We start from the raw sequence: 12,163 nt of genomic DNA, 5'->3' as shown, positions 1-12,163 counted from the left end.
CCAAGTTATGCAGTAAAGAGTGATGTTCTGCTGTTAGTAACCACAGGAAAAGCAGCAGAGTTTTCTATAGAAATATCTATTGGGGAAATTCTACCAAAATAAAACCACGGCACAAAGCAACAACTTCCACTGAAAAGGAGGCAAGATGGGGTGTTACAGGATCCCCAAAGAGTAACAAAGAATTGACTCTGGTACAGAATAGTTGGATAAGATGATATATTAAGAGCAACTAAAGCAGCAGAAATTTTGCCAACCAAAGAGGCAGGCGAGAAGATGAAGCCTGCAGTGACTGGGAAATAATACTAGAACTTGAAACAATATTTCAGCAACTGGTTTAAGAAGAATTAGAGTCTTCTGGAGTTAAAGAAGGGAAATTGTCCAACATCAGTGCAGTCTGGTGAAGCCTAATAAGGCATGACTTGTTCAGCTGTCCTAAGAAAGTGGCCCTGCTGTGTGCAAGAATGAGGTTGTCAGTGCAATCCAATAAGGAAATGGGACAAAGGGGTCAAAAAGCATGCAGTAATCAACACTAGACCTGTAGAGCTGGGTAAACAGGGAGGAGTGCAAAAATAGTTAAAGAGGGAAGAAGTGATGCCTTCAAAGAAGGCATCAGAAGAAAAGCTGATTTTTGAGAAGTCACTCTATCACTCCTGCTTTACACCAAAGTTCTGTTTGCAGTAACAGCTCTGAAGGACTCCCCTCGCCACCACTGACACCCACCACCTGGGGAGCCACTTACCCAGGGGCCGTGCCCTGTCAACAGCTTGGATATCCATGAGGCCAGGCAGGTTTGCCCTCACCAAGATGACATTAGCACCAGTGTCTTTGTCAGCCCTGTGAATGCTGCGAGTTTGCCAGTCAGTCCAGTAGATGTAAGAGTCCAGCAAAGTGAGGCCATAGGGATGCTGCACTGGAGACAGCAGGGTGCGGCGGTTTGCGCCATTGAGATCCGCAGCCTCGATCCGCTACAGGAAGAAGCGGAAGGTCAGCCCATACTCAAAACACTTCTCCTCTTGCTAGCACTTACTGTAGCAAGTGGGAAACAGTCTCAAGGAGTGATGTTATTCAGGTTCACCCTCCCTCCACAGCCCATACTCCCAGAAAAGCTTCCATTCCCCTAGCTCTTTTGACAACTTGCTCAAGAGCTTCAAAGCAGCCTCCAGGCTACCAAATACCCAATGACAAACAACACTGAAGAACAGAATCAGACCTCTGTGTGTGCATCAGCCCAGAGCAGCTGGGACCCAGCCTTATCCACTGCCAGTCCGTTAGGCCAGCCCAAGTTGTTGCTGATCAGCACCATACGTGCAGAGCCATCCATCCCAGAGCGTTCCAGCTTGGCATTCTCACCCCAGTCTGTCCAGTACATATACCTGGGGAGAAGTCAGCAAGCATTATGGAAAAGGAGATCAGAAGTCCGGTGTAACTCCTAGACAATCTCTTGACAATACTAACCCCATTTCATGGTATAAAGCTATTGCCCGAGGACTGTCCAGGTTCTGCCAGACCAAGACTTTCCTCATGGAGCCATCGAGGTTGCCCACTTCAATCCGGTTTGTTCCTGTATCTGTCCAATATATCTTCCTGCCAATAGCATCCACAGCCAGCCCATCTGTAGTCAACAGACCTGAGAAAATAGCAAAAAATTTTGGTCACTGCTTTTTCTCCCAATTTAGTCAGGAATTTCTAGTATTTCTCTTGTCCATCTTGTAGGCAACTGCTTTAGGCTTTGCTTGCCTTTCCACCAAAAATGTATTCTGCCAGGGCATCAGAGAATCTCTCTTTCCATACTTCAAAGAAGCAAGATGCTCTCAGATCAAAATCTCCCTCACCTGTAGTGATGATGTCCTCAAAGTGTGAGCCATCAAGGGCAGCGCGACTGATTTTCCGCAATGTGCTGTCTGACCAGTAAACCCTTCCTGGGTTGAAGAAGAAAGAGAAACTTGAAAAAGTCCAGAACAAAACCAAACCAAACCCCAACAACCAAACAGCAAAATCCTTAAAAAACAGATCCAGGTGTCTGACTACCTGCTACACCATTCAAACTGGACAGGAATAATAACAGCACAAGATTATTAAGCTAGAGTGATAAAACAGTGCAATTCTCTTGTTCCAATTCTCCTCAGAATATGTAGGATATTTACACAAGATCTGACCTTCACACAGGTACAGAGAACACCTAATACTATCAGCTAGTAGTAGAGCTCCACATATTCTCCAAATGAGATCATCTACCTTACAGTGCAACAGTGTTTACATACAGCACAGCATCAGATGTTTACTATAAATGAGCAACCAGCGTCTCTCAGCTCTACTGTTGTAAAAGGCCCCAGCAAGAGGAACTTAAATCCAAAATGCACAGGGACCCCACTCAATATTGCAGGCAATTTTTTTCCATATAGTTTGGGTTTTCTGCTTTCATGTAAGGATATTCCTTTCCTCACTGGAAACAAATTATCTGCAGCACATACAAGGAAAATAAAAACCTACCCAAATCCACAGCCTACAATAAGATCTGTGGTGGGTCTTTACTCAGGGATTTAGATAGGAAGTAACTTGTTGCCTTTCAAACACAGTCAGATACAGTAAGAAGTTCAGACCTTCATGAGGATCCACTCCAATTGCAATGGTGTTCTTCATGGTGACATTGACTGAGACAACAACATCTGCAAAGTAGGGGATATCCAGAGAGACCATCCGGATGTCAGTCCTTCTGGCAAAGATCAGAAAGCTGGTCATTCCTGCAGAGTGGACAATGGACAGATATTAGTGAGGGACAAGTTCAGTCAACTGTAGGCATCATTTATCAATATTCTAGAGTTTACAACCACTTCAGTGGAAAAGGGAAAGTGTCTCAGACAGATCTTGGCTTATGGACAGTCTGTGTACAAAAGGATCACTTTTTTGAGCATCACTTAATGCTTCTTTACATCCAAGTTGAAAGGCATAACACTCACAGAAGAGTTACTTCTGCTAATATGTGTGGGAAATTGAAATTAGGATTAACTTTTTTTCTGGTAGGGAGGAAAAGTGGATGTTCCATGGCCTGAAGCCAAGTGCCTTCTACCGTCCACAGAAGAGGGTCCACAGGAGGAGTGTATACAGACCTATTAAGGAATATATCACCTTGTAATTTAAGAATTCACCTCAATATTGGGGCAAAAGTATGGGAAAAAATGTGACATTTGGTTTACTTGGCCAACATAATTTCAAGAAAAATGTCTCCTTCATCAATCCATTTATTATTAAGTTTCTTCATAGTAATTCCCACTGAAATTGATGGTACAGGCACCAAATGGGTTTTTCAAGGCATAAAGCAGGTGAGCACATAAAAGTGAAATTTTTTCTCTAACATGGCAGAGGCAAAATGTAGCTCTGATACAAAACTGCAATGAGGATTCTACAGAGAACACTCACCAGGGGAGCAGGTCTTGCCATCAGATTGCAGATTGATCCCTGTAGGGCAAGTACAGCTGTAGCCTTTTGGAAGAGGTGCCAAAAGGCACAGGTGACTGCAGCCTCCGTTGTTAACTTCACATGCTGTATGTACTACAGAAAAGATGAGAAATCCATGAGCCAGCAGCACTAGCACAAAAAAGAGATGCAGCAGGTACAGAGACGCATTGTAGAATGCCCTCAAATACCAAGACAATAGTTAATTCTCACGCCCTCATACTCCACACAGACACATAAGACAATGAGGGCTGACAGGTCAGCTGCTTGCAGAAAAAACGTGCCAGACAGCAGAGCTTGAGCAAGCTCTCAGCTCAGTGGGGCTTGGGTGTGAGCTCTGTACCTGGTGGCCTGTGCCGGTGGAAAACATGAATATCCATAAGATTCTCCAGATTGTCCTGCAGCGTTTCCCGACTCTGCCCAGTTCTCCTATCTGCGCTCTGTATGCTTTTGGCCTGCCAGTCTGTCCAGTAGATTCTCTCGCCATAAAGAGTAAGTCCAAAGGGGTGAGGCAGATTGTTTCCAATCAGCACCTGCTCAGATTACCCCCACACCCAAAGAAAAATATTATATTATATAAATTAAAATATTTTAAATATATATTTTTTATATATATGTATTAGTGACTATGAAGAGCCTAAGGAGAAGAGGCTTCCCTTACTCCCTCTCAACATCATAACATACAATCACAGCAAAAAGAGTATGATGAGGCAACCTTGGCCCTCATACTTCCCTCACACAATTTCAAATTGAAAAGGAGTTATTTTCTCTCAGTGAAAACCACTGTGTACTTTGATTTGTAAATTTTCCTTTCCATTGGAAAAAGAGGCAGGAACCATCATCACTTTGTGTTCAGACTCCCAGACCTGCTCCTCAAAGATGGCTTCCTTACCCTCCTGTGGCTTCCATCCAGACTGGCATACTCGATGGTCTTCATGCCTGCATCTGCCCAGTACAAGCGCTGTGACTCGTAGTCAATGGCCAAGCCATTGGGCCATGTCAGGTTGGAGGAAATGATCACCAAGCGGTTTGAGGCATCCATCCCAGCACGTTCAATTTTTGGGTTAGCTCCCCAGTCAGTCCAGTACATGAACCTAAGAAGAAGCCGAGATAGAAGTGAATGCCCACACTCTTTCACTGCCAGAGAAGCAAGCAAGTCGGGTGCCTTCAGGCTCTAGCAGGAAGAAGCATTAAAGTATTGGTGTACTCGTGCCCAGACTTGGGTTCCTGTAATGTACCTAAGATCATACTCAAATTTATATACCTTCTACTGCCCATGGGCTGGCCTAATTACAATGTGTAGGAAAAATATTCAAGAAAATAGGTCAAAGTCTAAAAAATAACTGATGATTTAGCAATGTACACCACTAGCCCTTTACACTTCTGCTGCATTTGTCTTCTAGTAATCCACTCAAGGAAAGAATAGCGCTCTTTCATTCAACGCCTCTAAAGCAATGGTGGCAAGCTTTTTCCTACCCACCGTATCCCCACCTCCAAAAGGTCTGAGAACATCCTTCTGACTGAAACTCAAGTCAATAAGCAGGGAGCTTGAAGACAAATTCACAGAGAAATAGAAAATATCTAAATGGCCCCATTCTCAACATTTTTTGTACCACATCTTTAGTTATTACATCCTCAGGATAAACAAATGAAAACACCAGCCGGTTCCTGCAAGCTCCACAGCACAACAGGCAATTACCTCTGCTTATCTTGTTCTATTAGCATCTAAAATCACGTCTCTAGTTTCAGTCACTAGCAGGTTGTAGAACAATGGCAACAGCGAGAAAGAAAATTGTACAAAACCAAAGAACCAGAAAGTCTTTAGACTTTAGACATGCAAGAATTGTTATGTCATCCCAGAAGAAAGACTCTCTTACCCTCCAACAGGGTCCACCACAATATCTCTAGGTCTGTCTAGGTTCTCCCATATTAGAACAGTTCTCATGGTCCCATCTGTATTGGACACCTCTATCCGATCTGTTCCTACAAAAGTCGAGAGAGAAAATAACAGAAATGAAATTGGAATTGCAAGTGCTAAGGCAAAAAAACCTCCATACAACAATGCATTCTTCTCCTATATCCATCTGTATTCTTAGCTGGAAGACAGGTAAGAACTCCGGCTTAAAGTGTCATTTTCCATCCTCTAAAGTCACCTCTACGGCTGTCACTGATATGGAGTCCTGTATATAATCCACCTCTTACCTAAACCCCCATGCCATGAGAGAACAGCTAGACAGACAAGAATAATCTTCCTTACATCTCTCTTAACTATGACTCTCCAGCAGGGAACCTGCTCCAAGTATGACCTGCTGCACCCCAAGATACACTGTTGGAAGATACATAAATGCACACAATCAGAAGCCCAGCAGCAAGACAACAGTGATGAATGTTTTTGAAGAATTAGTACTGGAGATATTGCAAAGAGAATTAAACTGAGGGTTGTGCCTCAATTCACACTCAGAAGCACATGACATGAAACTCCATCTTTCTGCTACACAGAAATTAGACAAATTTGGAATGAAACAGACAGAACTACCCAGCAGATTTTCAGTTTTCATGACTAATAAGGAAGACGGAACTCTACGTAAAGCAGAGGATCCCAGTACCTGCATCAGTCCAGTACAGTTTGTTGGTGACCCAGTCAATTGCAAGTCCAGCTGGACTTTCCAGGCTGGTGTCCACCACAACCTAAATGAAAACATAAAGAAAAATCTTTAGTGAAATTAGACCTTAGGGAGAAAGTACTTATCCAATGCACTACCTATTCACAATGTTAACTTTCAAAAGGCAAAAGCCTGAGCAGAGCAATGCCATACAAGAGAGAACATTAAGGACCTTGAAGTCCAAACAAGGCTTTTATTTAGAGAAACTTCTACTTTTTTGGTGCATGTACAAACTGCAAATCCAAACTTTGAACTCTCTTTGCCTCATTTATAGCACCATCAGCCTAGAAGTGTGTGCAGAAACCATTTCCAAAGAGCATGATCCTTGCTCCAAATGTAGAACGTAATAGAGGATTTAATACTTCTTCCTTTCAGATTCTAGGGCTACAACAAAAGGATTGAACAAAGCCCACAAATCACCATGCTTCATGTCTCCATTCAAGGCTCTCCATACACCAAATTGTTTATGAAGTGTGCAGTGATCTCATTAGTTTGTCAGAACCAGGCAAACTAATGAACACAAGATCCACCATGAACTGCAGCACCTTAAAAAGCCAGTGTATCCCAGTGGCTTTAAATCTGATGCTCAAGGAGTCTCCTGGCCAGAGGACCTCCACACACAGTGAACACTGTACCTCCTGGTTCGATCCATCCCATTTCGCTCGGCTGATTGAGTCAGTGCTAACATCTGTCCAGTAGACATAGTCATCCTTTGAGTCCCAATCTAGAGCCACAGCACTACGAACATCAGCAAGGGGGATGACATCATCTGACAGGTCATCTGTGTCAAAGCTGATCCGACGGATGTCCATCCTTCGGGCAAAAAGCAGGAACTTGTCAAGACCTGATCAAAGGTCGAAAGGTCTTCTTTTAATTTCTCTAAGTTCAACAATAAAGTGATAGACAGACAATTCCCTGCTACATCCACAACCTTAACTACCTGCATCATCTCTCACTGGCCTTTGGTCTTTTTTTTTATTGGAAGCAAAATACCACTGGGAGAGGATGGGCAAGGGGGGGTCAGAGTGGTTGTGAGCTCTCTCCTGGGGTGTAACCTATGCTGAGGGAACAAGGGCAATCATATTCATCAAAGGATGGCACAGACATCCCTCCAAATCAAATAGCTATTTTAAAATAGCTCTTGAGAATCTGGGAGATAGGTGGTCAAATTCTTTCACATAATTGCAAACTAAGAGAAATGTGGCAATGACGAGGACTGAATTTTTTGTTCATCACTGACACAATCATTATGAGAATTTTAGAAAAACAATCAGCTGTGCCAGGTAGCATGGTCCCAACCGCAGCCCTCAAATAAGGACAAAGGATGGAATTTGTCTGCACCCCCACCCATGAAGCCTCATGAGGGCAGTGAGAATACAGAACAGGGGAATGCATCAAAGAGGTGAAGCATCCTCTGGCAGGACCCTTAATACTTCTACCTCAGTCTATCCAGCTACATTTCCTTGGAAGCAAATACTGCTGATGCTTAAGTCTCACTGCCAGCCCTCTGCCACCCACTGAACATCTGAGCACGTGGTCCCACCTCACTTACTCTGGGCACAGGCATGGCTGCTGGTCTTGCGGAAGCCCGTGGGGCAGGCGCAGGTGTAATCCTTGCTGCTCGGCAGACAGAGGTGAGTGCAGCCTCCGTTGTTGTCCCCACAACGGTTTCTCCCTGCTCAAGTAGCCAAAGACAAGAGCAACCACACATAAAGCAAAGAGTAAAGAAATGAGGAAAAACACTAGTTGAGGTGTCACGACCACATGGATATAACTTCCCAACCCAGAAGTTAATTGAAAATAAGGAAGCATATAAACTAAAGCACTAACTCAATTTTTAGGCTCAATTTTAAAATGAACATTTAACTCAATGCACTTTGAGAGCAGATAATGGCAACTGAGGAGGAGTAAGGAAGATGTCAGTCATAACCACGTCCACTTAGGACTTTTCCCCATCCCAAAACTTCTCTTGTGTAAACAAGCCTCAGGCACTTCCTACTGAAAGGCGTCCACCCCCGGTGTCAGCAGGGGGAGCTGCGGTAACACCCAAGGTACACTCCGAGGTACCGGCCGAGCGACCTCAACAAGTGGGCGGCGGAGCAAGTTCTGCCACAGCCCCGGGCACAGGCAGGGGTGTGTCCACATGCTGGGTTCAGGATGTCATCTCCCGGCTTTACTGGAAGTGGGTGGCTCCGGGTCTTCTACTGGCTCAAATGAGTTTCTACCCTCTCTGCAGTTACCTGCTGGCTGACGCTGAGGATGCAGCGTGTGGATGTCCATAGGGAAGTGGAGTTTGTTGCGGATAATCTCCTGGTTCTTGCCTGTGAATTTGTTGGCACTGTTGATGCTCTTGGTGTGCCAGTCTGTCCAGTACAGACTGTCCTCAAACACAGTGATAGCAAATGGGTGTGGGAGCCCTGCAATAGACATCCAATACAGGAATATGATCACATCTAACATGACTCAGGCTAGCAGGGAGACAAGGGAAAGCTCTTTTCACTGCCCCTTAGGCTTCACCACACTCAACCTGCTCAAATACACTTTACACTAATTTAACAGACAATTCCTCTCTGTTGTCCTATAATCATAGATAGAACATTAGGGGGCTGGAATGGACTTTAAAGATCATCTAGTCCCAATCCCCCCACCATAGGCAGGAAGAGACACCTCCCACTAGACCAGGTTGCTCAAGGCTTGATCCAACCTGGCTTTGAACAGCGCCAGGGCTGGGGCATTCGCAACATCCCTGGGCAACCTGTTCCACCACTTCACCATCCTCATAAGTGAAAAATATCTTCCTAATACCTAACCTGAATTCCCCTCTTTTAGTTTGTATCCAGTACTCCTTGTCCTAACACTATAGCTCCCGATGAAGAGTCCCTTTCCTGCTTCCTAGCAGGTTCTCTTCAGATACTGGAAGGTTGAAATGAGGTCTCCATACAACCTTCTCCTCTTGAGGCTGAACAGCCTCAACTTTCTTTCCAGCCCTTGTAGGGGAGTGCACCAATCCTCTTATCAACTTTGTGGCCCTCCTTTAGACTTCCTCCAACAGTTCCATGTTCTTTTTATGCTTGGAGCCCCAGAGATGGATGCAGCATTCCAGGTGGAGTCTCACAAGAGCAGACAAGCACAGATGCAGGAGCCAGTGTCTCAAACTCAGATCAGCACTGTGCTACTCTGTGGTCTTTACTGCAGAAAGCACTCCCTGGAGAAAGCCTGTCACTTACCTTGGCTAATAACAGCCTTCCTATTGCGTCCATCAAGGTCAGCCCTCTCAATGACATGATGTTTGGCATCCACCCAGTACATTCGATGTCCTGCATAGTCAATGGTCAGTCCATTGGGCCAGAAGAGGTGTGTATCCGCAATGATGCGCCGATTAGAGCCATCCATGTTGGAATACTCAATGCGGGGAGTGTTGCCCCAGTCAGTCCAGTAGATAGTACTGGAGGAGACAGGGAGAGACAGCTAGAAAACTTGTGGCCCACATAATTGCACCCAGCATCACTCACTATCAGGGCAGAGCAACATCAGTCTGTGATCTTGAGCATGAGACTGGGTCACATGCCATGGGAGAAGTGAAAAGTAACACCCAGCCTGCTGAAAGCTGAAGGGCCCACAGCAGAATTAAGGCTCTGAAGGGTCCCAACATTGCCAGGTTCCCCAAACTGTCAGTGCCAACTCAAGTCTTAAGTCTTGAGGTAACCTTTGCAACCAAGAATGAAGTTTTATGTTCAACAAAAAGCACTTACATGGAGACCTCACTGGGGTTTCCCCCGGTTTCCCATATTTTCACTCACCCCTCCATAGGATGTAGGGCAATTGCTCGGGGCTTCTCCAGGTTCTGCCACAAAAGCACTTTCCTGTGAGTGCCATCCAAGTTTGCTACCTCAATTCGAGATGTCCCAGAGTCTGTCCAGTATAATTTGTCATGGATCCAATCAATAGCAAGTCCACCTTTGTACAAGACAGAATTAAGCAGAAAATGAAACCATGGATCTGCACAGAAAAATAGTTCCCTTTCTCTGTCCACCTCAGAAGAGGCCCAGTTTCTTCTCCTGCGAGCCAAGATGAACTCCAGGGCAACACTCACCTAACACCCATTCCATCCAACCCATAGGCTTCCTCAGGGAGATGCACTTTGTTCTGAATGCTGGGTCCCCACTTTCCTCCACTCACCCACCCTATACCGTTGCCTTTTTTGCAGTAACGCACCTGGGCTCTCCAGCCCTGTGGAAACCACCTCTTCCACATTGCTACCATTCAGATTGGCCCTCATGATGCGATCAAGCGTGACATCAGACCAGAACACCAGCTCCTTGCTGTGGTGGAAATCAAGGGCAATGGCATTTTCCAGGTTGTTCAGGAGCAGCGTGTACTCAGAGCGATGAGGCAACACTTGTCGGATATCAATTCGATTGGCAAAGAGCAGCACGGGCTCTGGCCCTAGAAGACAGGAAGACAGCACTGGAGTATTTGACAGCATTTGACTGGGTCCTGCCTACCATCCATCTGCACCGAGTCCCAGAACTGAGTTTTGCAGTACTGGCAGCAGAAATCAACCCCCTCAAGTGCAAAACACTTCAGAGAGCTGGTTTTACATCCTCTATACACAGTCCTAACTCAAAGACGAGCAGTTTTAAACCTTCTGGCAAACATTAACTCAGCAATAAGCAATCATTCCAGGTCCTACCTAAGCCTGCCTCCCCTCAGCCTCTGAAACCATATCACTGGACAGCCGCTTGACAGCTGGACTAGAGTTTCTTTTTCCTATATGCATTTCCTAGCCATGCAAACACACATGCTTTACTACACCTTCTACTACAGACCGGACACAGTTGAAATCTGCCTCAGCCAGATATAAACTCAGCAGGTATTTCCAATGCAAAAAAACATCTCCAAAATATCAACATCCTTTATGGATATCACTAGGTGAATTCCTAATGAAATCTAAAGTCTTTAAGTGAAATTTCTAATTCCTCAGCTCTTACTTTAGAGGAGGAATAAAGTTAAAGAAGTGTATAGCTATCTTTAAAAGAACCCAGCAGATGGCCATACAGCAGCCATTCACAGCATTCAGGATTGGTGACCAGAATCAAGGGTGAAACCACAAGGAGGTGTGATACAACCTCACTCATTGGAAAGACTAAGACACTTCCTGAACAGAGACAGAAAGCTTGTTTTGTCCCAGGTTCTGTGTCACAGGGAATGACAAAGGACTAGGAAGAAAAGGCAAGGGTCGTCTCCCTGCCAGGGAAAGGAAACAGTGTAGTACCTCTCTCCATGGTCAAAATCACACAAAATTTTCACAAAAATTTATCAACAGCATGGACATATCAAACACAAATCCAAGTACCTCCTTTCTTTCACATGTTTGTTTGGTGAACAGCACAATGTTGCCAGTGAAGCACTAAAGACATCATTATGAGAACTGGACCAACAGACACACACCAGCTGTATTGTTGGAGTGAACTCCCCTTTACCTAGAGCTTTGCAGCTACGTTTGTCAGGTCGCAGCTCATAGCCTTGCTCACACCAGCATTGAAAGCCTCCTTCACTGTTGGTACAGCCTTGGCTGCAGTAGCCTTCCTCAGCACATTCATTCACATCTGCAGGTTACAGAGAAAGTTAGCATTAGATAGATCATGAACAAACCCAAAAATCTCACTCATAGATTGCATCTGCTTTCATACCCTGATTTTCACCCTATCATAGCCACTGATTTCAAACATACCAAAGCAGCTCTTGCTTTGGGGGAGGAGGCTCTTGCTCCAAAAACCCACCTTGGCATGATCGGCCATCTTCCAGGAGCCTGTAACCTGTGTGGCAAGTGCACTGCACCACCCCTCGCACCATCTGGCATTTCTGAGCACAGCCACCATTGTTGACATTGCAATTCTCCTCCCCTGTTCTTGGACCTGCAGAAGAAACATGTGAAGATAACTGAGCAGAAACCACAAGGCAGCTGCTCTTGCCTTCAGCTGTTAGGCAGCAGTCACCCTTCAAAGCAGGCTGAACAAGAGGGGGAGGACACAAGCTGTGCTGGA

The 12,163-nt window shown here is 45.1% G+C and overlaps 1 protein-coding gene across 3 annotated transcripts in view; it reads right to left on the bottom strand.

Moving 5' to 3' along the window:
- The window catches only part of LRP4 (LDL receptor related protein 4), an 82,068-nt gene that overhangs the window by 11,631 nt on the left and 58,274 nt on the right, over window positions 1-12,163 (bottom strand). For 2 of the 3 annotated variants that reach the window (XM_030239887.2, XM_050974777.1), the window contains exons 10-27: window positions 11,900-12,034; window positions 11,600-11,725; window positions 10,332-10,562; window positions 9,917-10,073; window positions 9,344-9,561; window positions 8,357-8,533; window positions 7,669-7,794; window positions 6,752-6,960; window positions 6,060-6,141; window positions 5,331-5,436; window positions 4,346-4,547; window positions 3,797-3,986; window positions 3,418-3,549; window positions 2,601-2,741; window positions 1,833-1,919; window positions 1,456-1,627; window positions 1,211-1,373; window positions 740-965 (exon numbers count right to left, since the gene is read on the bottom strand). In XM_030239887.2, the coding sequence (XP_030095747.2) occupies window positions 740-965; window positions 1,211-1,373; window positions 1,456-1,627; window positions 1,833-1,919; window positions 2,601-2,741; window positions 3,418-3,549; window positions 3,797-3,986; window positions 4,346-4,547; window positions 5,331-5,436; window positions 6,060-6,141; window positions 6,752-6,960; window positions 7,669-7,794; window positions 8,357-8,533; window positions 9,344-9,561; window positions 9,917-10,073; window positions 10,332-10,562; window positions 11,600-11,725; window positions 11,900-12,034 (2,880 nt within the window). The remainder of the gene's footprint in view (window positions 1-739; window positions 966-1,210; window positions 1,374-1,455; window positions 1,628-1,832; window positions 1,920-2,600; window positions 2,742-3,417; window positions 3,550-3,796; window positions 3,987-4,345; window positions 4,548-5,330; window positions 5,437-6,059; window positions 6,142-6,751; window positions 6,961-7,668; window positions 7,795-8,356; window positions 8,534-9,343; window positions 9,562-9,916; window positions 10,074-10,331; window positions 10,563-11,599; window positions 11,726-11,899; window positions 12,035-12,163) is intronic. The other variant, XM_030239889.2, reaches the window with a different exon arrangement.

This window comes from Serinus canaria, chromosome 5 (genome assembly GCF_022539315.1).
Source record: "Serinus canaria isolate serCan28SL12 chromosome 5, serCan2020, whole genome shotgun sequence".
In the NCBI taxonomy this organism is placed as follows: Eukaryota; Metazoa; Chordata; class Aves; order Passeriformes; family Fringillidae; genus Serinus; species Serinus canaria.
This window is presented reverse-complemented; position numbering and strand designations above follow the sequence as displayed.